Source organism: Sceloporus undulatus, chromosome 7, assembly GCF_019175285.1.
Source record: "Sceloporus undulatus isolate JIND9_A2432 ecotype Alabama chromosome 7, SceUnd_v1.1, whole genome shotgun sequence".
Taxonomy (NCBI): Eukaryota; Metazoa; Chordata; class Lepidosauria; order Squamata; family Phrynosomatidae; genus Sceloporus; species Sceloporus undulatus.
In genome coordinates, this window is record NC_056528.1 from 29,390,772 (window position 1) to 29,417,664 (window position 26,893).

General features: G+C 45.4%; 2 protein-coding genes across 2 annotated transcripts; both read left to right on the top strand.

The window, feature by feature from the left end:
- The first annotated feature begins 6,240 nt into the window (after positions 1-6,240).
- On the top strand, positions 6,241-16,095 carry LOC121936561 (perilipin-3-like). The gene is made up of 7 exons (XM_042478891.1): positions 6,241-6,296; positions 7,614-7,809; positions 8,911-8,993; positions 9,284-9,794; positions 12,226-12,425; positions 13,942-14,067; positions 15,125-16,095. Exons 1-7 carry the CDS (start codon positions 6,249-6,251, stop codon positions 15,794-15,796), a joined length of 1,836 nt encoding a protein of 611 aa, XP_042334825.1. The 5' UTR covers positions 6,241-6,248; the 3' UTR covers positions 15,797-16,095.
- A 3,095-nt stretch (positions 16,096-19,190) lies between these two features.
- On the top strand, positions 19,191-22,421 carry TICAM1 (toll like receptor adaptor molecule 1). Its single transcript, XM_042479462.1, has 2 exons — positions 19,191-19,354; positions 20,162-22,421. Exon 2 carries the CDS (start codon positions 20,388-20,390, stop codon positions 22,380-22,382), a length of 1,995 nt encoding a protein of 664 aa, XP_042335396.1. The 5' UTR covers positions 19,191-19,354; positions 20,162-20,387; the 3' UTR covers positions 22,383-22,421.
- Positions 22,422-26,893: the final 4,472 nt, after the last annotated feature.

Here is a 26,893-nt window from a genome sequence, read left to right on the forward strand (position 1 = left end):
AAGAGAAGGAGGCCATGGGCCCAAATAATTTTCTAAAAATATAAAAAATGATAGATATTCACAGTTGCCTTGTGGACCTTGCATATGGGATGACAGATATGCATCCACAAGAACTAGAGAAAGTGAAAAGTATTAAAAAGTTGTTGTTCTCCTTGTTGCTGCTGGTGTGTTCCTTCAATTTTCCATCTTAGGGTGACCCTATCATGGGGTTTTCTTGCACGTTTCCTCAGGACAGGTTTGCTATGGCCGTCCTCAGAGGCTGAGAGAGTGTGACGTGCCTAAGGTCACCCAGTGGGTTTCCATGGCCGAGCTGGGATTCGAATCCTGGTCTCCCAGTGCCCCACCGTTCCCTTCTCCTCTCCATTTCTTCTTCCTCTTCCCCTTGGGGTCTCTTCCAACTCTAGAGTCTACGATTCTAAGACTTTCAAACAGCTCTCCAATGTGCTGAGCCCTATTCCTAAACAGATTCCGCACCTTTAAAACCTGGCAAAACCTGGGACGGATTCACTGCCCGACTGACATGGGAGGCACTGACACACCCCCCATTCCTCTTCCCCTCCGGTACAACCAGCATCAGTGGTTACCTGACTTAGGTACTCCAGGTGCTGCTTTGGACTCCATCTCCCAGAATCCCTAGCCACCTCGGCCAACGTCCAAGAATTCTGGGAGATAAAGTCTAAAATATCTGGAATATCAGTATGGGAACCAATGGATGTTTTCTGGGTTTGCGCATGAGTTCCCCCTAATGGATGCATTTGGGACAGCGCCCCCTCTCACCTAGTTCTGGAATCCAGGTGACACAGGTAAGGCTTTGCAGTATGTTGGCGGGGCTGGGAAGCGCCCGCCTTGTGGAATTTGGCAACCTCCGCCTTCATGTCGCTTCCCTATTGGGTACAAAATGGGAAGGTGAGCCTTCGGCTTGGCATCTTGGCTTCCACCCACCTGCATGTGTAGCAATTACCTTTATTAGTAGGTGCAAGCCGGCCAAGATTGCACAGGTATCTGCCATAGCTGGGACAGGATTACAAGAAAAAGAGAAGAACAGGTAAGATCTGACATGTCTGAGACTGGAAAAAGTTGGGCTAGTTTTTAAATTAACCATGTTTAGAAGTTTGAATAAGGGTGCGCTTGAGTCAGGGCGCAAGATCAGAGATTTGACATGTTCCAGCTTGGCACCACAGCCTCTTTTACAATACTTCAGTACTTCAGTTTCAATCATTCCACAATTATTCCACTTTGATGATGATGATCATGACGATATTTATTTATATCTTGCTTTCCGCCACAAAATTGGTACTCAGGGCCAAAACACACTGCGGAAATGATCCAGTTTGAGACCGTTTTAACTGCCCTGGCTCAGTGCTAATCCTGGGAATTATATATTGTGGCAGAGAAAGCTAAATGTCTCACAAAACTACAATTCCCACAATCCCCTAGCATTGCACCAGGGCAGTTAAAGCGGTCTCAAACTAGATTATTTCCGCACAGTGTTTCGGTCCAAAGTGGCTTTGATCCCACTAAAAGTAATGCAGTCTGACACCGCTTTAAGTGCCGTGGCGCCTTCCCACATAATCCAGGGATTTGTAGTGCGGCGAGGCGCTAGCACTCTTTGACAGAGAAGGCTAAAGACCTTGTGAAACTACAAATCCCACGATTCCATAGGATGAAGATAGAGCACTTAAAGTGGTGTTCAAAGTGCATTATTTCTACAGTGCAGATGCACCTCTGGATACAGTCAGGAGTTGCTAGGAGCAGGTGAACATTTTAATTGCTGTTTGGGTTTGATAAGAATTGACCAAAACTTGCAAATTGCTGGGTGGAAGGACTTGAGAATGTTTTGACATTAAAATGAACAGGAGAGAATCTCAGACTGAGAGAGTCGTTCATCCTGTCTCAAGGCTTTGAATATTCATTACTTTAAGAATTGCATTTGGATTCCTATATGTTCCGTCATCTTGTTTAATATCTATACGGCAGACAGGCACAACCCGATTTCTCCATACTAGGAAAAGCTGCTCCTGTTGAATTCGGTCATGTAAACCCATTGGGTGCTCTTGGGCAAGTCACACTCTCTCAGCCTCAGAGGATGGCCATGGCAATTGGCAAACCCCTCTGAAGAAACCTGCTAAGAAAACCCTGTGAAATGCTCACCTTTGGGTTGCCACAAGGCAGAAATGACTCAAAGGCACACAACAAAACCAAGATCTGGGGGAAAGAAATCCCTTTTCAGTTTGTTTCTGCTAAGAAACAGTCTGCCTTTGGAGCTGAGAGAGTGTGACTCGCCTGAGGTCAGAAAATGGGTTTCCGTGGCTGGGCAGAAATTCGAACCCTGGGCCTCATTCCCACTGCCTTTTAAATCGGATCGTGAATCGGTTTGAACTGGTCCAAACGACCCTGGTTCCCACTTAATCCAAATCGCTGAAGCGATTTCAAAAAGGAGGCCATGCGCTACATCCATTTAAACTGTGTCTTTTTGACGCTGGTTTCCCCCCACACACACACACACTTCTTTTTCAATAACTTGAATCTGCGCAAGTGAGAATCACATACGGATCAAAATCGATCTAAATTTCCCCTTTGGCCAGCTGGAACCGAATCATTTTGAATCGATTCATTCATGAATGGGAACCACAAGTGGATTCTTTTAGAGGGGAAAAAATGCAATCGGGGCAAATGTAGTGGGAGAAAATGTGATCGGGGGAAATGCAGTAGGAACCACGCTCCGCTGTTGAACTGATCCATCGATGCACATCGCACACCAATTTATTTGTAAGTGGGAATGGGGGCCTGGTCTCCAGAGTCATAGCCCAGTTCCCAGCTAATAATCCTTTTTATTACGTATTATTAAACTAAATTATACAGCACAATGTACGCACGGGGTGCTTCTCAGATAACAGGCTCAACAGGTTAAGATTTTCTTAGGGCTTTGCACTTCATTGTCAAGTCGTCTTTGACTTATGGCAACCCTACGAATGAGAAACCTCTAAGTCATCCTCCCGACAACAGCCCTGCTCAGGTCTTGCAAAGTCAGGCTTACTTGATGGGAGTCTATCCATCTGGAACGGAGTCTTCCTCTTTCTCCTACTGCCTTCTTCCTTGCCAAGCATTGTTGTCTTTATAGTGAGTCCTGTCTTCTTATGATGTGTCTAAAGTACGGCAGCCTCCGTTTCGTCATCAGCGCCCCAAGATGAGGCTTTTCTTCCTTGGGAGAAAAGCAGGATACAAATTAATAAGATAAATACAGCAATAATTATATATTATATTTATAATAATAAATATAATAATATTTAATAAATATAATACATTACATATAAAGTGGGACGTTACCTGCTGGGATAACAAAATCCGTGGATGCTCAAGTCCCATGAAATATAATAGCAGAGCAAAATGGTGTCCTTTATATAAAATGAAAAAATCAAGGTTTGCTGTTTGGAATATATACACACACACACACACACACACACACACACATATATATATATATATATATATATTTTCAAGGATGCTTGAATCCATGGACAAGGAGGGTCGAGTGTGTGTATGTGTATATATATATATGTGTGTGTGTGTGTGTATGTATTATATAATTATAAGAATTAATATAATAAATATAATACTATAATAATAGCCTGAGACAATATATATATATAGTTTTATCTTTTTAAAATGTGTTTTATTCTTTTAATAACATTCTCTTTTAATGTTGTAATAATTTAATTCCTTTTTAAATGTACTTTCCCCCTACATTTTCAATTGTACCGCTTTTTAATGTTGTGAGGCCACTCTGAGTCCCAGTTCTAGGAAAAGAGCGGGATACAAATAATAATAATAATAATAATAATAATAATAATAATAATAATAATAATACAGGGGGAGAATAATACTGTCCCATTTAAAACAGTATATGTGGTCAGCCTACCCAAAATGCTATGGATAATGCCTCTGAATGCGACTGTTTCCCTGCTACTGAACCGCCCATAAGCCTTGGCATCATGGAGTATATAAACCAGGCCACTACCTATGTGTGAACCGTGTAGAAATCCAAGTGTTTTGTAACGCTCGAGTCCAGATCGCGCCCAGTTTTGTAACTACCACCCACTCCGTCTTTGTCATGCTAACTCCAGCCCTGACAAGAACAGGCTCCCATTTTAAAGTTGCCCAACGTGGCTTCCATTTTGCGGCCTTTGGTTGCCCAACTGAAGCCTGTGATCAGATAGGGCACTGGAGCATCCAAGAGCAAGAGGTGGGCAGATTGGATAAGAGGAATGACTACTTTCTACATCCGTTTACAAAGAAAGCGAGGAAGAGTCCAAGCAAAAAAAGCAACCCCATCTAGTGGTTCCCAAACTTGGGTCCTCCAGGTGTTTGGGACTTTGGCTCCCAGAAGCCATAGCCAGCTTGCCCAATAGTCAGGAATCCCGGGAGCTAAAGTCCAAAACATCTGGAGGACTAAAGTTTGGGAATCAATGAACCAGTGCAGCCTACACCAGCGCACCTAAAACTCTGGCCCTCCAGAAATTTGGGACTTCGGATCATTAGCCAGGCTGCATGGGTCTTCTGGAAGCTGGAAGTCCCAAATATTTGGAGGATTAATGATGGAGAAGAATTGGCCTACACTACAGGGGGGAAACCTGAAGCTTACCCGATGTTGTTGGGCTCCCATCTGGTCAGGGATGATGGGAGATGCTGTCCAGCAATGTCTGGAAAGGATATAGTGCCTTGCCTGTTTGTCTAAAAATAGGAAAATACTTTCTTGTTGTTGTTGTGTTCCTTCAAGTCGTTTCTGACTTACGGTGACCCGAAGGCAAACCTATCACGGGTTTTTTTTGGCAAGCTTCTTCAAAGGCCATCCTCTGAAGCTGAGAGAATGTGACTTGCCCAAGGTCTCCCAGTGGGTTTTCATGGCCAAGCCAGGATTTGAACCCTGGTCTCCCAGTGTCCTGGTCCACAATCCATTACTCCAACTCATATAGCTAGTTCATTTAACTTCTCGTATTATTTGAAAGCAGGCTTGCTGCCATACTGTAGAATTAATGCAATTTGATACCACTTTAAATACCATGGCTCCATCCTATGGAATCTCAGGATTTGTCGTTTGCTGTGGCACCAGAGCTCTCTGACAGCGAAGGCTCAATATCTCACAAGACTACAAATCCCTGGATTCCAGAGCATTCAGCCATGGCAGTCAAAGCAGTGCCAACCTGGGTTAATTCTGCAATGTAGATGCATCCTGAGTCTTGGATTCACATTGGAATCTGGTCGTAGGGCGGGTGTGACAACATTCATTCCTACGCCTTGTTGTCATAAGGCACCCTCGGGATGCCAATGATTTGGAGAGATTTCTGACTCCAGGCAATGCCTCCCTCCCTAAAACTGAGATGTCAAAATTGGCCAAAACACCCCAGGGCTTCTCATGGTAGATACCAAAGAGATACCCTTATCCTTGGCAGGAACAGAAAGAATGGCGTCTTAGAAGTCAGTGTTGTAGTGGTTTCCAATGCCACTGGAATCTGCTTTGGGTTCTAGTCCTGCCTCCTCCAGACACTGTTTTGCCAGAGGACAGAAGGCGAGGAAACCAGTGGCAAGTGATAAGTCCCATCCCAGTGGGGCGGTGATGCCATTCTATGGTTTGGGCTAGTTTTCAGGAGCTCTCCATGGTGTTGAAGCTAATAACAAGGTTTCAGCATCATGGATGGCTCCCTTCACAGAAACCTGGTGTGGATTCACTGCCCTTTCAGGACGGAGCCGCCACTGAAGGAAGCAGAAGAAGGACCTTTTGCATCAATTCAAAGATATAGCTGTGTTAGTCTGTAGAATCAGTATGCAAAGGGATCTGGTAGCACCGTTGAGACTCGCTGAAGGGAAGAAGTTGGCAGCATTAGCTTCCGTAGACGCATCTGAGGAAGTAGACTGAAGTCTATGAAAGCTCATGTTGCCATTTTCTTTCTTTCAGTTAGTCTCAAAGGTGCTACATGCTCCCTTTGCACACTTTTACATCCATGTTGATCCAGCCGGCAAACAAGGAGTGAGCAATGGCTATTAGGGCAGAAAACATCCTGGCTTTGATAGGATAATTACCATTTGCAGTTAGACAAGAACCTGCAGCCCTGATACAGGTGACAGAGCGAAACTTCCCAAGCATCTGTAATGCAGTGGTTTCAGGTGGGAGTCACTTGTTGCTAAACAGCATTCCTGAAACCCTTTCTTTTCCTTTCTGGGCTTCTTTTGCAGTTGCTTTGGACTCCAAGATGGCCACTGGTCCAAAAGGTGATAGCCAAGAGGCCCCGAAGACAGAGGTAGGTTAAAAAAGGAAATGTTGTATGACCATCCGTCATCCAGTATAGCTTTGAGGCCTGTTTTTGGATTTGCACACATACTCAGGAATTTAAGGGAATTGTGAGGCAATTCTCACTGAATGCTTCTCAAACAGGACGTCAGACAGGCTAGAAGTTGCAAAGCGAAGACATAACTCACTTGTCTTTGACTAGCAAAGCGAAGACGTAACTCATCTGCAAAGCAAAGACATCACTCATTTGTGGGTCCTCCACATTCGCTGGGGTTAGGGGTGCTAGACCCCTGTGAAAATGGAAAGACCACAAATAAAAAACCCCTATTTTCTTAACCTGAGAGAACCCCTCTCTAGGAATCTGTAGGTCCTCCAGCACAACTCAATGGTCAGCACCTGCCAGACGTTGACCACAGAATTACGCTGCAGGACCTACAAATGCCTAGAGAAGTCATCTCTCTAGAAATCTCTAGGTCCTCCAGAGAAACTCCTGGTGGACATGGATCATTATTAATATTATTAATTATTATTAAAGTTTATTTATATAGCACTTTACAAAACAAATCATCAAATACAAATAAAACCTGCCATTGGTGTGCCGACCATGGAGCCGTGCTGGAGGATCTCGAGATTCCTAGAGAGAACAAATTAATCAAATCCATGGATAATCAAATCCGCAAAAGTCAAAGCCTTAAATGTGGACGGCTGAGTGTAGTTGCTTTCAACAGTGACAAGCTGGGAAGGAGTTACATTTTTGTAAATCCGTGTTGGCGATTGCTACTTGCTGGCAGAATGTGAATGACTTTTCTCCCTGTCATTCACAACTGGGAGCATTTTGGTGTTGTCTCAGCCTGAGCAAAGGGAGGGAAGAGGAAGGGTGACATGGGTGGTTGATTCACGCTACAGCCACAGATTACTTTTTAGTGCTTTTTTGCATTTTTCTCAGTATTTCCATGGTGCAATATCGCCATATTTCCACGGTGTACTTGGGGGAAACAAAGAGAGGTCTCCTGTAATTTCTAGCCACTGCGCCAAGACATGATGGAGCCATACTTGGCTCCTTTTTCCCCCTTAGAGCAATAGCAGGTAGGACTAGGACTAATGCTTTGGGATTACAGGAGAGTAGAGTTCTACTGAACCTTAGAAGGAACTTCTTGATAGTAAGAGCTGTTTGGCAATGGAACCAATGACCTAGAAAGTAAGTGAGGTCTCCGTCTCCGGATATCTTTCTCTCCGGATTCTCTAGCTTAAGGTCCTTCCTGAAAAGGTTGGTTGGATTTGATGGTCCCTCCCAATTTAATAATACTATTATTCCATGGTCCGTCAGAATATCGTGACTCGGATAACCAGCCTTCCTCTGATCAGCTCTGCCTACGAACTTTGCTCCTCCTTGTACAACTACGCCAAAGAGAGCATCCCCTTCGTCAACTCTGCCTGCAATGTGGCGGAGATGGTGGTGGCAGTGGCCGTCGGGAGTGCCATGGGGGGCGCCCAGCCGATTCTCAACCAGCTCGAACCCCAGAGTGAGTACAAAACCGCTGAGAAACTGTGCTTGACCAGAGTGGCTGAGTTTCTGGCCCTCGAGGCTGAGACATTATGTCTGCAAACCATGGTTTGTGGGCCTCGTGTTCAGAGCTGCCACCTTCAATTGAAATCTATCCCATGGGATCCCAAACTTTGGTCCTTGTGGTGGTATGGACTTCAACCCCCCAGAAGCCCCAGCCAGCTTGACCAATGGCTAGGAATCCTGGGAGCTGGGGTTCAAAGTATCAAGAGGACCAAAGATTGAGACCCACTGATTTATTCTCCTTCTGTTGAGCTTAACTCGGCAGATTTTGCTTTCTTCATCATTTCTGCACCCGCTGCCTTCCCAGGTGCTTTATGTCAACTAATGGTACATCCTTCCCATACAATTATACCAATTTGATGCTACCTTAACTAGCCTGGCCTCATCCTATGGGATTCTGGGGTTTTTAGTTTAAGGGGGTACTTAGAATTCTCCACCAGAGAGATATAATGCTCTAATTCTAATGCAGTCCCAAACTTTGGTCCTCCACTTGTTTTGTACTTCAGCTCCCAGAAGCCTTAGCCAACAAGGCTAAGTCAGGAATTCTGGGATCTGAAGTCCAAACCATCTGGAGGATCAAAGTCTGGGCACCACTGTTCTAACCTTTAATTCAAGGGAATGCTAAGCACTTCTCCAAATGGCAAATCAAATCAGGTTGCAGCAGTTAAAAATGGCATCAAACCACAGGAAGGCCATTCCTGCCATTAGACTGGCTTTGAACACATTTATAAGCCATTTTGCTTCTTCTAAGTAATTTTGCTACTTCCAGTTGCCATATATTTTATGCCGCTGTACTTGCCAAAACTGTTGGACATCATTTTTGTTGCTGTTTTGAATGTTGGGGTTGCTTTTTTAGTTCCCAGGAGCTTTCCCTGAATGTTATTAGTTTGCAGTCTTTTTACAGGCATGCAAGCAATGGAAATAAATAATGATCTAGGAACGAGAAGGTGGTTGTTTTAAAAAGCAGATACTAAGTAAAGTAATATGTGAGACTGACTTGATGTGAAGCCTACAACCTTTTGCAACAAGACAAATGTGTTTTGTTCATTTCTGCCAGTTGCAGCTGCGAATGAGTATGCATGCAAGCGTCTGGATAAACTGGAGGAAACAATGCCTTGCCTTCATCAGCCGGCACATCAGGTAACTAGTACAACATCAGGCCTAGAATGGATGAGACAAATAGGGAGACAGCTTTTCTTTCCTCTTAAAGTACTGGTATTTAACAAGAAATCCTTTCCCCCCTTCCATCTAAGTCTGTGGTTCCCAACTTTTGGTCCTCCAGATGTTTTGGATGTCAGCTCCCATAGTTCCTGACTGTCGGCTGGAGCTTCTGGGATCTGAAGTCCAAAATAAATGGAGGACGAAAGGTTGGGAAGCGGTGATCTGAGATATTTTTTGTTACTGTTTGGTCTCCATTCTTACCTTTCCAGGTCATCGAAGAAGGGGTCACCCTGGCCAAATCGGTGGTCGGATCCACAGTCAACACAGCCAAGGATGCTGCCAACGGGGCCAAAGAACTGGTGGTCCACAAGGTGAACGCAGCCGTAGACCTCACCAAGGACATCATCCAAGACAGCATTGGGTTGACCAAGTCGGTAGTGGACTCCACAGTTAACACTGCCGTCAATGCCGCCAATGAGGCCAAGGTGCTCATGACTCACCGGGTGACGGACGTCATCAACTTGAGCAAAGAGACGGCCAAAGAGAGCGTGGGCCTGACCAAGTCAGTGGTCTCCTCCACAGTCAACACAGCCCTCCAAGCTGCCATGGGGACGAAGGATCTTGTGACAACTGGCCAAGTGAAGAACTGTGGGGCTCTCCAAGAAGGCATTGAGATGACCAACGTCCTACAGCAGATCTTGACAAGCGGAGTGGACGCCATGCTGGAGAAGACGGAGGAGATGATAGATTATTACCTCCCCATGACAGATGAGGAGCTGGGTAAGAAGGAGGTTTTTTGACTGCTCTAAGGGAGTCTTTCCCTATACTGATGGTCCTCAATAACTTCTCTAAAACTGAATTCAGCCTTTGGGCTGAAAGAAGCTCCTCCCCCAAGTAATCTGCCCAAGGCTGCTGCCACACATTAATGCAGTTTGACTCCGCTTTAATCATCATGGCTGCATCCTATGGGATCCTGGGACTTGTAGTTTGTTGTGGCACCAGAGTTCTTGGACATAGAAAGCTGTCTTACAAAACTACAAACCCCAGAATACTATCACATTGCACAATTAAAGCAATATCAAACTGCACTAATTCTGAAGTGCAGCTGCAGCCCAAGGCTCTAGGGCCATTGCCAGTCAGACTAGACAACACTGGATCCTGTGATGTTATTATGGCAAACTGTTATGCCCTGCTCAAAAGGAGGGCAGAGATTTGCATGATTATGACTTTATGGATCTTACCTACGCAGTCACATTGTCTGGCTGGGAAACAACATGTGATGATCACACACATCCTTTTACCTGGTTCAGAGCAATGCCAGATAATTACACACTTTAAGCCAAACCCAACAACGTACCAGTTTGTGGGACGGAACAGAATGTATTCATAGGCCGCCATGTTTAAAACAACTGTTCTTTGCCTCTAGAAAGTCAGAGTGCCAGGGAGAAAGCTGGGTTACATCCCTTCTTCCCCAAGGGGCTAAATTGCTACTGTGCCTTATTGTTATTTACTTCTCTTATTTATTGATTGATTGATTTATATTCTACCTTTCCCCATGACTAAGACTTCAGGGTGGTTTGCTGTTGTGCCTTCAAGTCATTTCTGACTTGCGGTGACCCTAAGGTCAAGGGTTTCTGAGGCTGAGAGAGTGTGACTCATCCAAGATTTTCAGGGCCAAGGGGGAATCAAACCCTGATCCCCAGAGTCATAGTCCAACATTCAAACCACTTACACAATGATGGCTCTTAAAAAAACCAACAGAAATAGAAGACAAAATAAAATGCACCAATCCAGTCCTTGCTGACCCACTTGTTCCTAACAAGTTACTTCTATTGTTACTATTGTGCCATTGGAAAATATAGGAAAATGTTGTCTGGCTCCCCCAAGTGGCCAATTTAGATATTGCACCATGGACAGTCCAGGAAAGAAAATGCAAAAACAATGCGTATCCATCCTTCTGATGTGTTCCTCCTTCTTCCTCTTGCTTATGTATGGGCCACCTTCAAGTCTCCTGTTGATTTGTGTCGACCTCATGAATTTTATAAGGTTGTCCTAGGCAAGGCTCAGAGGAGGTTTTGCTAGTTCCTTCCTCTGAAACAGTGCCTACAGCACTTGCTATTCCTTGGCGATCTCCCATCCAAGAACTAACCGGCTCAGACTGAATCAAATCTCCCTCCAATTCATGAATAATAATCACACAACCATTCCCTACCGCAGAAACATAATGAATTATAGCCACTGCAAGCAACTAAGTGCTAAAAAGCAACTCTATTCTCGCTTGTTACAGCAAAAAGCAACTGGTTATCAAAGTAACTCATTAAGAAAACCAGTTACTTCCTATGGTGGGACTATGCCACATGTTACTGTTGGAAGTCTAGTTCTTACTCTGTTTCTGTATTCCATACATGACACATAACTCATGCTAGAGCAACTGTTGCAACAAACATGCTCTTCTCTAGTTTGGGCTTAATAAACGAAGATTTGCATCCTTAGTCTGGCCTCATACCCTCCAAAATTTCGCAAAGGAAAACTGGGACCTGTGTGGTCAAGTATCTCCAGAATGTGTCCAAGATCACGAAAGCTATTAATGAAGAAGCACACACAAACTAGGAGTGGCTGCAGCAGTTTGCTTTTGCCTGAGCTAACTGGAAAGGGCAAGACTCTTCCACTTTTTTCTTCTGTTGAGTTAACTGAGTGCAAACTCAGTTTGCAGCAATGGAAACAAGCTGAGTACAAAGGGGGGAAATGGCAGGAGGAGAAAGAAACCGGGACATTTTAAAGGCAGCTGAGAAAGTGGGATGATAGAGGAGTAAAAGTGGAACTGTCCCTACCTAAGAGGGATAGGGAAAGGTTATGCAGTTGAAGCAATTTGAGGGCAAAGGGTGAAAGCGGGAGGAGGACAGAGAAACCAGGACATTTTAAAAGCAGCTTGAAAAGTGGGACGGCAGAGGATTAAACAGGACTGTCCCTGCTAAATCGGAACAGTAGGAGGGCATGCATTCCCTGCCCAAATTAATCTGAGCTTTGCATCATCATCATCATCATCATCATCATCATCATCATCATCATCATCACGTTCCTCCCAGAGTACAGGGACTCAAGGCGGCTCCAGACTCCAGACTCCAACCAAGCTAGTCTATAGAAATCCCAACTTGGCCAAATCTGGCAAGGCATCTCTAAAACTCTCTCCTATTGTTCTCCCTTGTTGCAGTTAAGCTGGCCACAGAGGTCCGGGGCTTTGGGCCTCCATCTGTGGAGGAGCAACAGAGGCGAAAGAGCTACTTCGTCCGCCTGGGGTCCCTTTCCAGCAAAGTCCGCCACCGGGCCTACCTCCACTCGCTGGACAAGCTTCAAATCATGAAGGAAAACACGCAGGACCGGCTATCCCAGCTCCAGCTGGTGATCAACCTGGTAAGGCTGGCCTCCTTAGACCTTCCCATTTTCCCAACCCTTGCATGCTCCAACAAGTATATTCTGGTATAGAGTTTGGGAGCGAGAATTGGGGGAAAGGGTTCTAGTCTCCGCTCGGAGCAAGCATGGTCCTGTTATTCTCACTCTCTCAGCCTGACCTACCGTATAAGAGTAAAGCGAAGAAAGGAGGAGCTGGGTTATAGAGTTTATAGAGCTGGAAGGGGCCTCATGGGCTATTGAGTCCAAATTCCTGCTCAACGTAGGATCTCTAGTGATTCCCAGCCTTTGGTCCTCTAGATGTTTTGGACTTCAGTGGTCATAATTCCCATCTTTTGGCCAAGTTGGATGACGCTTCTGGGAGCTGAAGTTCAAAACAAATGGAGCACCAAAGGTTGGGAACCACTGAAAGATCATCTCCAGCAGGTTGCTGCCCAGATGGTTCTTGGAAGACCTTCAGAGAAGAAGACCCAGCACTTGCCTATCTAGGTCACTGGATCCCTTTAGTTCCTACCATCAAGAGGTTTCTTCCAAAGTTCAACCAAAATCTACACTCCCGTGACTTAAAACCATTAGACCTGGTCCTATTCTCAGGGGCAGCAGCAAGCAAACCTATCTCCTGCTCCTCTCTGTGGCAGCCCTTCAGATATTTAAGTGACCAGAAGTTGTCCTTTTTGGAAAAGGTCTCTCTTGGCCCAAAAATGCCCCAGGGGTGTTTGCAAAAATATGTAGAAAATGCATCCACGTTCCTTAAGGGCATTTGAGGGCAATTCTTTGAGCCCTGGGGGCCACAAAAATGGTACTGAGGGGCCACATACTTTGCTAATGCCTGATCTACTGAATGCCACATTGACTGTTTCTTTATAATCAGAGAATGCTAGATTTGAGAGATATCCCTGGAGATAATCTAGTCTAACCTTTACTAAGGGCCACCCAACCTCTGCTTTAAATACTCCCCCCCCCCCCAAAAAAAAAGAGATAAAAGCTCACCATCACCTTAGGCAACGGCTGCGTCCAGACTGCAGAAATCGTCCTGTTTGACATCACTTTAATTGCCAGGGCTCCATCCTATGGAATCCTGGGATTTTTAGCTCTGTGACAGTGAGAAGGTTCCATGTCTCACAAAACTACAGTCCGATAATGCCATAGTGCTGAGCCACAACAGTTAAACTGGATCGTTTCTGCAGTGCGAATGCAGCAGGCAGTTGAAAGGCTCTGACCGTTGGGAAGTTTCTCTGCACTTTTAACCCAAATCTGCTTCCTGGTCATTTCTGGTCATTGTTCTGTCCAACCTTCAGGAGCATGAGAAAGGCAGCAAGTGCAATAGCAATAGCATTTACATGTATATACCCCTTCACAGTGAACTCTGCACTACCTAGTCTGAGCGGTTTACAATCCTTACGCCAATTGTCCCCAACAAGATGGGGACTCAGAGACCGGCCACAAAAACCTATTTGTGAATTGAGGTTGTTCCTCCAGCACCTACCATCTCTTTGTTCCTCCGCTTCTGTCTTGACAGGTTGAGCAGCTGAAACAAGGCGTGGGGCAGCGGTTCCAAGAAGCTCAGCAAAAACTGAACCAGCTCATGGCCGAACTGACCCAGACGCAGCCAGGAGAAGTTGCAGAAGGAGACTTGCCCCCTGAGGTACGTTTCGCTCTCGCCTCTGTAAGGTACAAGAGAAAGTTTAGCAACAATACAGAAACGCCATGCTTTCAGACAAGGATAGGGAATGCTCCAGAGCGCAGAGGTAATAGGGGAAATCCGGGTCAGTTTCGGGACCAGAATACTCCGGCAACAGTCCAGAGTGTTCCGATTAGTATACATACCCTGTATATTCCAATATTTTTGTTTAATTTTTATTGATTTTACAAATAAAGATATTCTCACATTCACCTACATACATACACTGAATTGTATTAGCTGTCCTCTAACAGCATCTATCTACTACAGTCTTTATATATCTTCTTTCATTTGTTACTAGGTCATCCCTTGACGTCCTCCCACCCCTTTCATTTCTTTAACCCATCTCTTATCGACTTTCTTTAATCTTCCTTGTTTATTTACTCCTTATAATATCTAATTACTAATCGTTTAAGATTAATGTCTTTATAGCTTATTCTATCTCTATCTACCTCTCTATATAGCTCCATGCCTTGAATTTATATATACGCCTCTTAACTTACATCATAACCCCTTTTAATAACATCAAAACAGATATGTTCCATTTTTTTTTAATCGCCAGATTTAGATTGTGTTTTTTAAATCAACAATTTGGCTGATATTTTATAAGGCAGGAGACTATTTTTCTTATCCCCGAATGCAAGATGAAATAGCCTCATCATATATCTGGAGAAATGCAAACTTCAGAACAGATATGCTGCCGTTTGCAGTTTCCTTTCCCAATTTCCAAAATCCATGAACAGGCCTCCATTCCTTCAAACCCGCTTCCATATCTGAGCTTAGGAAAATTATTTTGGGGAGAATAGTTGGAGGATTCTGGGAGGCGTAGTCGACAAAGAAAGCGTGACATTTCCAAATTCATACAACATCCAAAATCCTCAGGATAGCGATGCCTTTAATCGGCCAACCAAAATGCACAAAGCTCCAAATTTGGAGATAAATAAGCAATGCTTTTGCTCCATTGTTAGTCTGGGGATGCAAAGCTCTTTTTGTGTTGGTGATTTTTGTTTTGTAACGGCAGGTGGAATCGCTTACCCTGGCCCTGCTCCGCTTCGTCACGCAAGACCTGGGGTCCACCTACGTGCGGCTGGTGGGCGGCATCGAAGGCCTTCCCTGCGGCCTCCGTGAAAAGGTGGACCAAGCCATCTCGAACGCACGACAACTCCACACTTCTTTTGCCGCAGCGACCTCCATCCAGGATTTGTCTTCAAGCGTCCTGGCCCAGAGCCACGAAAAAATCGCCCAAGCCCGTGAATTTCTGGACACCTTGGTTGAATACATCGCCCAAAACACACCGCTGAGCTGGATCGTGGGACCCTTCCGGCCGTCATCGGCTCCCACCGAGGAACCCCCCGTGACGGAAATGGAAACATCCCCGTCTGCTGACCAGGAGATGAAAGAGATAACCAACGAAGATGAACAAACATCATCTGCATCAGGGGGATCCCCGAAGGAGAGGGTTACAGGTGCCAGACGTACAAGTGCCGGACTCAAATCGGCAAAGAAGAATGAGAGTGAGATGGAAGAAAGCGAAGCCAAAGAGGCAGCCAAGACCTTGGTGGGGGTTTGGTCTGACATGCCGAAGAAAGCAAGGAAGATGATAAGGAGAGAGGCGTCCAAGGAAGTGGTGCCAGAGAAGGCCAGCAAAAGCGATCTCAACCAGGTTGCGGAAACTCCCGAGAAAGAGCATTAAAAGCCTTCGTGGTTCATCCAAGTGGCTTTAGCACCTTCCCAAAACCATGTTGTCATCCCTGCAAACCTGGTGCCTAGTTGTCTGAGCCCTTGCCACCTACGACGAATCTCAGTTCGGCCATGTAAACCTATTGGGTGACCTTGGGCAACTTAGCACTCTCTCTCAACCTCAGAGGACGGCAGTGGCAATACCCTTTTGAAGAAACTCACCAAGAAAACCCCATTATAGGGTTGCCTTAGGGTCGCCATAAGTCCCTAAGTCGGAAATGACTCCAAGGCACATAACAACAACTATCTTGGATTCTCCACCCTTTACCCTTTCTTCTTCTGTGTGCATCTATTCCAAGCTATGTAAGACACTCTTAGTCCCAGTTTTGGGAAAAGGGCATAATAATAATAATATAGGAAAACATGAATGCCTGGGTAGGTAATTTGTACTCTAAAAAGGACCCTTCCATGTGTAAGGACAAAGCCTGGCTCTAGTTTTAATTCAGACTACAAAGAAGTTTCGTTTATCAGACATTTTGGACAGTGGTGCTTAAGCTAAGCTTCCCTTTGCATTCTCCAGCTGGTCTTTACTTACATTATGCATATATTAAAGAGAATTCTGAACTCATTTTAACCTTATACCCAAAACCACAAGGCTGTGGCTATTGTTTCCATCCATCCTTGTGACAGGACAAGGAAAGCACGTGGAACAGATGACCAGATGGAAATCCACTTTTCCTTCAGCACCAGGTTTCTAGTCCTCATGGGCACCAGCAGCTAGCTTAGGAACAGCAAAGAGCAAGCTAAAGGCCATTTGGGAAAGACAGGTCTGAAAAAGAGATCTGAAGGTGGATAGGACGAGAGGTGGCCTTTTAAAACCGTTCTCAGGAAACATCTGAAGCATGACTTAAGTTGGAGCCTAATTCTCTGATGTCTGTCTTCCACACACCTTTCTGGAGGAGGAGGAGGAAAGTAAATAAATGATGCAAATTTCAACCGTTTGCGTAATCCGTGTTGGTGGTGGACGCTTTTTTTTCTTAGGGCAGAGTCCGGATCTACTGGGCACGCCTGGAGTTTATTTTATATGAATCCTTGTGGTTCTTAATAAAGGGATGGTTTAAACAGGAAAACAAGACATGGCCCCATACGGAGACAAACTGTTCATCCGTCTAGCTTGGTGGTTCCCAAACTTTGGTCCCCCAGATGTTCTAGACCTCAGCTCCCAGGATGACTGGCTGTTGGCCAAGCTGGCTGGGGCTTCTGGGAGTTACAGTCCAAAACACCTGGAGAAACAAAGTTTGGGAACCACTGTAAACGCTGTCTAGCATCAGGCATGGCTTTTCTCCAGCTATATCCAAAGGTGTAACTACAAGGGGCAAAATGAAGGCATTGCCCCTCCAAAGAAGATTTCTGCCCCTCACAATGAAATTTCCCTCCAATGTCCAAATTTCTCGCACTGTAGTAACTTAAACCTTCGTCTTAAGCGTTTACAAATACAGTTTAGACATCCAAAGCAGGCCAAGGGAAGGCAAAGGCAGCAAACTGAAGATTTTTAGGTGTGACCAGTTCCCAGTATCTCAAGGCGTATCTACATTGTAGAAGTAATGCAGTTCGGCACCACTTTAACTACCATGGCTCCATCCTAGAGGATCCTGGGATTTGTAGTTTGCCCTCTTTGGCAGAGCAGGCAAAGGACCTTGTGAAACTGCAAATCCCAGGATTCAGTATGATGGAGCTACAGTGGTGTTAAAAACTGCATTATTTCTCTGGTGCAGGGGCACCCTCTGGCTCTACAATGCTAGAAATATGGAGATTGGAGGACAATTTCATGGAGCAGGGAGGGATTGCTTCTTCAGGGGGCAATGTCATCATTTTGCCCCCTTTGTAGCTAGACCCTTGACCCTCCCTGAAGCTTTCAGGGACTTAACTGAGGACCATTTGGAAGGAGAGAGCATACTCTCAATGAGATAGATGCACATTTACCCTGCAAATATAAATTCAGAGTATTTCCAGTATGGCTAAATGTTTTCAGGATTTAGCAGGAGCTGGGCAACAAGTCACAATCTCTCAGCCTCAGAGGAAAGCAAGGGCAAACCCCCTCTGACCAAGTCTCCCCAAGAAAACCCCACGATAGGTTTCAAAGTGCATTAATTCTGCAGCGTAGATGCAGGCTAAGTGAAGCAGCGATCGTTTGCTTTTTAATAATCCTGCTCAGAAGGGCAAGATTTGTTCCCCCATTTGCTGAGTTAGCTAAGCGAAAATATTTTTTTGCACTCTGAACTCCATTTGCAACCGCTGAAGTTAAGCTGATAACAAAGGGAGAAAGCAGAAGAGGAGGAGAGGGAAACCGGGACATTTTAAAAGAATTTGGGAAAGTGGGATGGCATAGGGTTAATCCTGACAAATCTTGCCAAAATTGGGATCGTTGGAGGCTATGCAATTGGTTCTGGGTGAAGATTCAGTGCTCAACAAAACCCATTGCCCTGCAAAAGACATGAAAAGAACTGGAGGAAGAAAAGGCTGTGTGTTTTCAAAGCAAGTGCACCTGTTTTATAGCTTCTTCATCCTCCAGGCCTTTTTACATCTAGGCTTGACGGGGAGGATGGGTGAAATTGTTAGGTTTTCAACCCCGCCTTACTAGGACAGGTTGCCACAAGAAAGTATCGGCTGCGTTCCTGCCATGGCTTTGTCTATGGTGCTCTGGGGAATGGGAGTTGTAGTCCAACAGGTTGGGGAAGGTTTCCTTGCCTTGAGAGCTTCCAGAGATGGCAGAGGGAGTTGTAAATGGGTTTATGGACTTCATCACACGGGAGGCAAGCGTCCTCCTCCCATTATTAAATCGCATCAATATCGCGCAATAACGAGAAGATTTTCATACTATCGCGCGGTCATCCCATGAATAAAGCGGCAAAATTGCACCGCTTTTTATTCACGGGGAAACCCTGTGAATAAAAACTAGTGCAGTTTTGCCGCTTTATTCACATGCAATCGCACAAATAAAGCAATAGCGGAAATGTATTGTCGCTGAAATCCCGAAAGTAAAAAGATGTGTTAATGCTTCCTAACACTGCTCGCCTTTTTCGCTTTATTTGTAGGATGCTTTAAATGCACTTTATTGCCTCTTTAACGCCAAAGTTATCCCCAGCGTGATAAACTCCGATGACATTGTGTGTCCCAGTTTGTGAAATGTTGGAGGTGATGCTTAAGGGGGGGTCTTGAGCAGACAAACCCCATCCTCTGCTCCAGGCTCCATGCAACCAACTAAATTTCACCAAGGCAGGCTCAAGGAAAGGAAGAAGTCACTTTGCATTCAGTAAAAAAAGGTTAAACTTTCAGGAAAGGAAACTTGTGGATTTTGTATTGAAACTTTGTCTCTAGACACTTCCTGTTTCAGTATTGCAACGCTCCTCCTTCCTATTAAAGGCTGGATAGAGAAGGTGGATTGGATTTTGTCCGATTCCAGCTCAGCTTCTGGGTCCCATTTCCTCCTCCTCATTTCCAGCCAAACTTTTACTAGGCCTGCAAAAACCACTTTCTCCATCCGGCCTCAATTGTCTGCAACTTTTGCCAGGTAAGTCAACCTCAAAAAGACTACAAGTTGGGGGAAAGGGGGGAAGCACACATTCCTAGGAAGAAGCAAAAACAAGCACTTTGGTTAAATCTGGCTGGCTTAAAAACTAGGAAGCTGCATCCGGCACATGCTTTTGGAGAGGATTTTTCCAGTCCGCTTCACTGGGTGCATTGCCTTGGAAAGGTGGACCAGCCACGGGTTCAAGGAAGATTATGGGATGAGAGAGAGATCCAGTGAGCGATTGAGAAAGGAACCAGAGATGGTGGGAGCACATGGTTTGCATGGAGGAACATGAAATATGAATTAAGACCTAAAGGCCTGCCTTAATAATAATAATAATTTATTGTTATTATTATTATTATTATTATTATTATTATTTAAAAAGTATTTGCCTGTGTGTGGAAAGAGAGTTCTGAAACACGAATTAAGATCTAAAGGCCTGCCTAAATAAAATTAATAATAATAATAATAATAATAATAATAATAATGTATTTGCCTGTGTGTGGAAAGAGAGTGAGGAAGGGACCAACTGAATCTCTGGGTGTGTTTACACTGCAGAAATTTGCAGTATGACTCCACTTTTAAGTGCTGTCGCTCCATCCAATCGAATCCTGGGATTTGCAGTTTTACAAGGCCTTTTGCCTTCTCTGCCAAAGAATACAGAATCCCCCAAAGAGGAGGATTCTGTAGGATAGAGCCACGGAAGTTAAAAGCGATGCTAAACTGCATTACGTCTGCACTGTAAATGGACCCTTGGACTGCTCCTTAGATCCTGCCTGATTTACTAATTCTTCTCTTGAACTTCAGGTTCCTACACGGCAGGAAGGAAGGCTCAACTCATATTCCCTTTTTGGACCGATCCATGAAAACCAAGTCAAGTGAATCTTGCCAGGGAAGTCCGGATGATCCGCCATGCTTAGGCCCAAACCTGTTGGCATGGGCTCCTCTCTGCCCCACGACCGCCGCTTCCATCCCTCCAAATTGTGACATGGTTTCTCCTGGCACGCTGCCTTTCCCCAGGTGATTTAGTAAGATGGCTGAGAGCTCTGACGCTCATCCAAGCCTTGAGGGGATCTTTCGGGTCTTAGCCCAGGTCCCCAGGGACATATTGGTCCTCTTCAAACTGAAACTGAGCTGCAAGTGGAAAGACCAAAGGAGCTCTCAGCTCTTATACTCCATGATCCTGTTGACTTTGAAGGAAGAGACAGAGGCCTGGATGAGCCTGGATGCTTTGAAGGATGATCCAGTAGCGGCATGTATCTATCAAAGCCGCTGGGGCAGTGCTACAGGAAACATGGCCAACCCCATTCCTCTAAAGCAGGATGCAGAGGTGAGCCTGGCTGTGGCTCAAATCTACTCGCTGCTGGCAGATGAAAAACTCTGCAGTCCTCTGGCCAGAGATGAAGCTTACCGAGCAGCTATCGCAGCTTTCCAATCCAGCAACGTTGGAAAAGACCGGTTCATGAGCCTCTTGGATGAAGCTTTGGAAACATGTGGGATGGGTTTGATAGTCACGCTGTCAAGCAAAAGTGTTGGTGTGACAGGAGGTAAAACAAGTGGGTCAACAGCTCGGACAACAAGCGATTGTGTGCCGATTCAGAGCTCCTTGGATCCTCAGCCTCTCCGCTCCACAGGCAGCCCAACATCGGTGGTCAGTCATTTGGAGATCAGCCCGTCCCCCACGGCATCTTTCCTCTCCCACTTTGTTCACCAGGACAGCATGGCTGAGACCAGCAAGCTTTGCGGGAGCGCATCCCATTACTCCACACAGGGTGATGAGGAAGGAAACAGCTACACATCACCAGCTGGTTCCAGGTCCAGGTCCGAGAAGGGAGACCAGCCAAAAAACAGGAGAAAGGGTGATTTGGGGAACAGCCGGTGCTCTTCATCTGATGTGCTGGATCCAAAAGTCTCACTTGGGAGTGCATGGCGTCCCGTTGAGTGTACTGAACCTGCAAACGTTGTTGGAAGAAAAGGCACCGAAGGAAGCTTATCACACAATCCACAAACCTCACCCACACCGCTATTTGGTTCTGCAGCTTCCATGGGACATCCCCAAAGTCCCTTTCCCTCCAAGCAGAATTCAGGCTCTGTACCAACCTCTGTTTCAAGTTCTGCCCCTCCGCCTCGTACTACAGGGTCTTCGCCAACAGTTCCGCAGATCGATGCCAACGAGTTTTTCACATTTGTCATCTTGCATGCCAATGAAGACGACGCCATCGCTTGCCGGGTGAAGGACAAGCTGGAGAGCATGGGCGTCTCCAACGGGGCAACGTATAGCGAGGATTTCTTGGTGCCTGGACACTCCCAGCTGGGCTGCTTCCAAAATGCTTTGGATAACTCAGCCTTCACACTCTTGCTCCTGACCGAGAACTTCAGGAGCCGGTTCTGCGCTTACCAGACCAACGTGGCCCTGATGGACTCCTTCACCCGGTTCTCCAAGACCAACACAGTGATCCCATTCATCTCCAAGGAGAGGCCCATCAAACCAAGCAAAATACCCAAGCTGCTGGCTACTCTTGTGCCGCTGGATGAGAACTCCCCACTTTTTGACAGGAAGGTCAAGAACACCTTCAGGACAAGGGCCATTCAAGAGAAGAAGGCGGAATGGAGCCTCAGGCGGCAGATCCAGGAAAGAGAACGACTGCAAGAGCAACGCCAGAACTATGAGCAGATGCTGCAACACCTGTCTGCGCTTGGCATGAATGCGCCAACAGCGATGCCCTTCCCTGGACCACTGGCGGGCTTTCCAGGGTTACAGGTTCCACAGCCATTTTATTCCCCAGCATTCCCTGCTCCCGGAACATCCCAGCCTCAGCCTTGCGTTGACCAACCCTCCCTCTCCCAGCCATTCCTCTTCTCCCTGGGTGCAGGTGGATCTCAGCCGCCCCTGATCATCCAAAATGCCCAAATGGTGCAAATCGGAGACTACAACCACATGCAAGTGGAGAGGACCAACGCAATGCTTGGCACGGCTGAGGAAGAAGGGAGCATGGATCGACGGGTGGAAAATGGTGTTGGGAACTGACAGAGTGACTGAAAATAAACCCATTTTCCTTTCTCTGTCTCTTTGTCTCTTTGCATGCACACTGCCAGGGACTGAATATATAAATGTCTGCCTTCCATAACTAGTCCTTTGCTCCCTGCTCCAGTCCCATACCCTCCAACGTTTCTCAAATGAAAACTGGGACACACCAAGCAACATCCGAGTATGGTCAAGGAAGTTACAAAGCAATTTCTGGGGTTGCAGGAATCATTTTTGTGCCCTAAAATTTCCTGGAGGCTGCAGTAGGTCAAATAAAAGGTCTTTTTTTTTTTTAAAGTGGTGAAAGGTTAGTAAAACAAGGTGCTGTTCTCCTTGTTTGGAGAGCAGAATTCCCCCATTCATCTGGAAATGAAATTTAAGGTTATACCAGACCTCAAGTGAGTTATGCCAAGCCTGAACTTCTTCCAGTTCAGGAACACAACCACAACGGCAACACAACGTTAGGCCAGGGTAAAGGCAGTTCCAAGTAATTTCAATATGTACATCCTCTCTTGATGATTTGAACAGTTAGGCTTGCACTCTTAAACTTCCTATTAACAGTTATTACACCATGTTGATACCATTTTAAGGAGAGCCTAAGGCGAACCTATCACAGGAATTTTTGGCAAGCTTTCTTGAAGAAGGGTTTGCCACAGTCTTACCCTGAGAGTTTTATTTGCCCAGTGTCACCTCATGGGCTTCCATGGCGGTTGTTGTTGTGTGCCTTCAAGTTGTTTCAGAGTTATGGCAACCTTAAGGCAAACCTTCCATGGGGCTTTCGAGGCAAGATTTGTACGGAGAGGGTTTGCCTTTGCTTTTCTCTGAGGCAGAGAGAGAGTGACTCACCCAAATTCACCCAGTGGGTTTCCATGGCCAAGTAGGGATTCAAACCCTGGTCTCCAGAGTTGTAGCCCAAACCACTTGTTGTGTGCCTTCAAGTTGTTTCCCACTTATGGCAACCCTAAGGTAACCTTATCATGGGTTTTCTTGGCAAGTTCCTTCAGAGGGGGGTTTGCCATTGCCATCCTCTGAGGCTGAGAGTGTGTGACTTGCCCAAGGTCACCCAGTGGCTTTATATGGCTGAGCAGAAATTGCAACTCTGGTCTCCAGAGTCATACTCCAGCACTCAAACCGCTACACCATGCTCAAACCACACTGGCTCTCAAAAAAGATATGGGATACAAATGAATAATATAAATAACTAATAACAGCAACAGGGCCAAATGTTAACTGCTATTCAATGTCATAAAAGGGGTTTTTAGTAGGCAGAGATGGCCTTTTCTTCCTCATCCCCTGGAAGGTGGGTTTTTTAGCAGCATTCACTTTGGAAGGATGGTAGAGGAGGACTGGAGAAACACAGACCTTCAGTGCCAGGTGGCAACAGGCCTGGAGTAAAAATGCAACAAGGCTTCATCGGGAAAAGAATGAGATTCTACTTTAGCCATGCATGCCTACCTGCAACAGGTAAGAAATGGGCTGTCTCCATGAGGTCTCACTGAATGTCTGAATAGTTTAAAAGAGAGAAAAAGGTATGGCAGACAAGCCTGCCTCACTTATGATACCCCCAGCATGTTAAAAAAGAACAGATCTAATGTGTAACCATGAAAACAGCAATCACACAAGAAGCGGAGACCAGTGAGAGAAAAGTTATTCCTGGATGCATTTGGAAGGAACCTTTCAGGTGCACTATAGGTTAAAAATGCTTTTGCTTACTTATTCAAGGCTTACCTGAGCCAGTTGTCACATTTTGCAGGTGCATAGGAAGTGTCCGATAAAAGGTTTGCTGAAACGCATTAAACTCCTGTAGGGCTTGTTTGTGGTTTGAGACTTTCCCTATTCTTTCTGCCCCTGGTATCCCCTTTTCTGTTCAAGAAACAAGGCCCAGAGCCTTACCAGCTTTGTTAACCGAGGTATACCTGTAGTTGGCTGTGCTCAACAGCCTTTGGCAGGTCCATGCAACTCTTATGAATCCCAACATTGGTTTGGAATTGATGCTGGGGATTGAAATGGGAATATGAGGATTGTAAAACAGGTGTACTTTACTGAGTTACAGCCTCTCATCTCTGAATAAATGACTGATTTAAATATGTTTACTCCATTTAGCTCAGTAGTGTTAATGCCAACCAGCAACCATTCTCCAGGATTGTGGACAAAAAGGTCTTTTCTGTTCCTACCTGAAAATGCCAAGGAATGAGCCTGGGCCATTCTGCATGCTAAACACCTGTCCTGCTTCAAGGCTTGGGCTTCAAATACCTCAATTTGGCCTCTCATGGTATCTCTGTCATTATATGTCTCCGGCTGCTGCGACGCTGCACAATTAAAGGGTAGGAAACGCCATTCAAAAACAAATCCTCCAATTAATCTATGTTAAACCAAAACAATATGCTTTTAAAAAGCACTTAAAAAAAGAAGAAGAAGAGAACTAATCATTATTTAAGCTAGCGGCCATAACATCCAAATTGCATTTTGCTACTGAATTTTCTGAATTAATGCCAAAAAACCTGATTTAAACAAAAAATCAAAACAAAAAAAAAAGTTGTCTGTGTGGTTTTAAACCTGGGTTTTTTCCAACCCTGGCTCAGAGTTACACTCAGCTCCAAATCTGCGGCTTTGACTTTTGCAGATTTAATTATTTACGGATTTTATTAATATTTTCTTTCTAGGAATATCTAGGCTCTCCGACGCAACTCTATGACCAACTTTAACCAAAAGTCACACTGAAAGACCTTGAGATTCCTAGAGAGACCACTCCACTAGGCATCTGTAGCTCATCCAGCGCAATTCTGTGGTCAGTGTCTGGCAGATGTTGACCACAGAGTTGCACTGGAGGACCTAGATTCCTAGAGAGATGTTCTCTCAGGTAAAACATATTTGCAGTTTTCTCACATTCACGGGAGTCCTGTGCCCCTAACCCTAGTGAATTTGGAGGGACAAGTGTACTTCGTTTTTAAAATTCTGCATGCGTGAGAGCATTAAGCCACTAAATTTGCATCTCCCAAGGGACCAATTCACACCAGCCTCTTACTGATGGATGTGCAGGTTGCCCAGGGGTATAGCTATGTGGGGGACAAAATGGGGATGATATGAATTCTGCTCCCCTCCTTTCAGTCCCCAAACGTCTAGCATTGCAGGGGGCAAGACACTGAAAATCACACACATCTAGAACTCTTTATAGTCGCTGTGTTGGCATTCCCTTGGTTGCTTTACCTGCCCCTTATCTTTGGGTACCTAAACTGCATTTCTATTTGTAAATGCTGCACTGATGTTTGAAGTGGCTGTAATGCTAGAAATCTGGGGAAGGGAAACTTCATTGGGAGGAGTAGCATTCTTATTTGGAGACAGGGCGATCCCCTTGTTCATAGTTACACCCCGAAGGCATCCCATTGTGGAGCTTTGGTTTTGCAAAGGATAAAGTAAGATTCCCGTCCCCGTGATTTAAAGAGAAAGTCTAGAACTGGCTTTATAACCAGGTCAGATGGCCGATCGATCGAAGGCAGAATTTATCTGCGCTGGCTAGTTGTGGCCCTCTGGAGATTCAAACCTGGGCTCTTTCACAGGCCGACTTTAACGTTGGCATTGTGTGTTGTGTCTGCAGGAGGCTGGTGAGCAGTTGTTAGTGTGCTTCTTGCCTGCCTAAACCAATTTATTATAACTATATGTGTGTGTGTGTGTATATATTCGCTTGCCTCAAAGCCCATGTTTCATAGTTTTATTGTCTTCTGCTCAGGTTACTTAGTAAAAAGGCCTTGAGCTTAAAAATGCAGAGATGCAGGTAAGGGGACAGCGGTAATCCTGGTGCAGGCATTTTCCTTCTCTCTCCATCTGGATGACAGATGACACTCCTCCCAAACCTGTGAGCCCCATCTCAGAGTCCGGTCTTCTAGAAGCTATGAAATGGTGCATGGGGTTTGCCATTGCCATCCTCTGAAGCTGACAGTGTGACTTGCCCAGGGTCACCCAGTGGGTTTCATGGCCAAGTGGGGATTCAAACCCTGTTCTTCATTGTCACAGTCCAATGCTCTTAGCACGCACACACATACCCAAACTGGTCTGTGGGACCAACAATTTGGTATGAATGCCCCCACAACCCCTAGAGAACATTTGGGGGCAAAACCAAACCAAACCAAACTTGGAGGTCACAAATTCTCCCACCCACACTCTGACCACCTAAATCTAAAATTGAGGAGACCTGGAGTAGACCAGGCCCTTCACATCAACAGAGGTCCAAAACACACTGCAGAAATAATCCAGTTTGAGAGTGCTTTAACTGCCCTGGCTCAGCTAGGGAATCCTGGGAATTGCAATTTGTGGTGTCACCAGAGCTCTCCGAAAGAGAAGGCAAAATGTCTCCCAAAACTACAGTTCTCAGAATTGCCTTGCATTGAGCCAAGGCAGTTCAAGCGGTCTCAAACTGGATTATTTCTGCAGTGCGTTTTGGGCCAGAGTCACCTAAATTCTTATCAGCTTCTTACTAGGTTACCTGGCTCAGGATGTTTGACTAGACACTGTTTTGG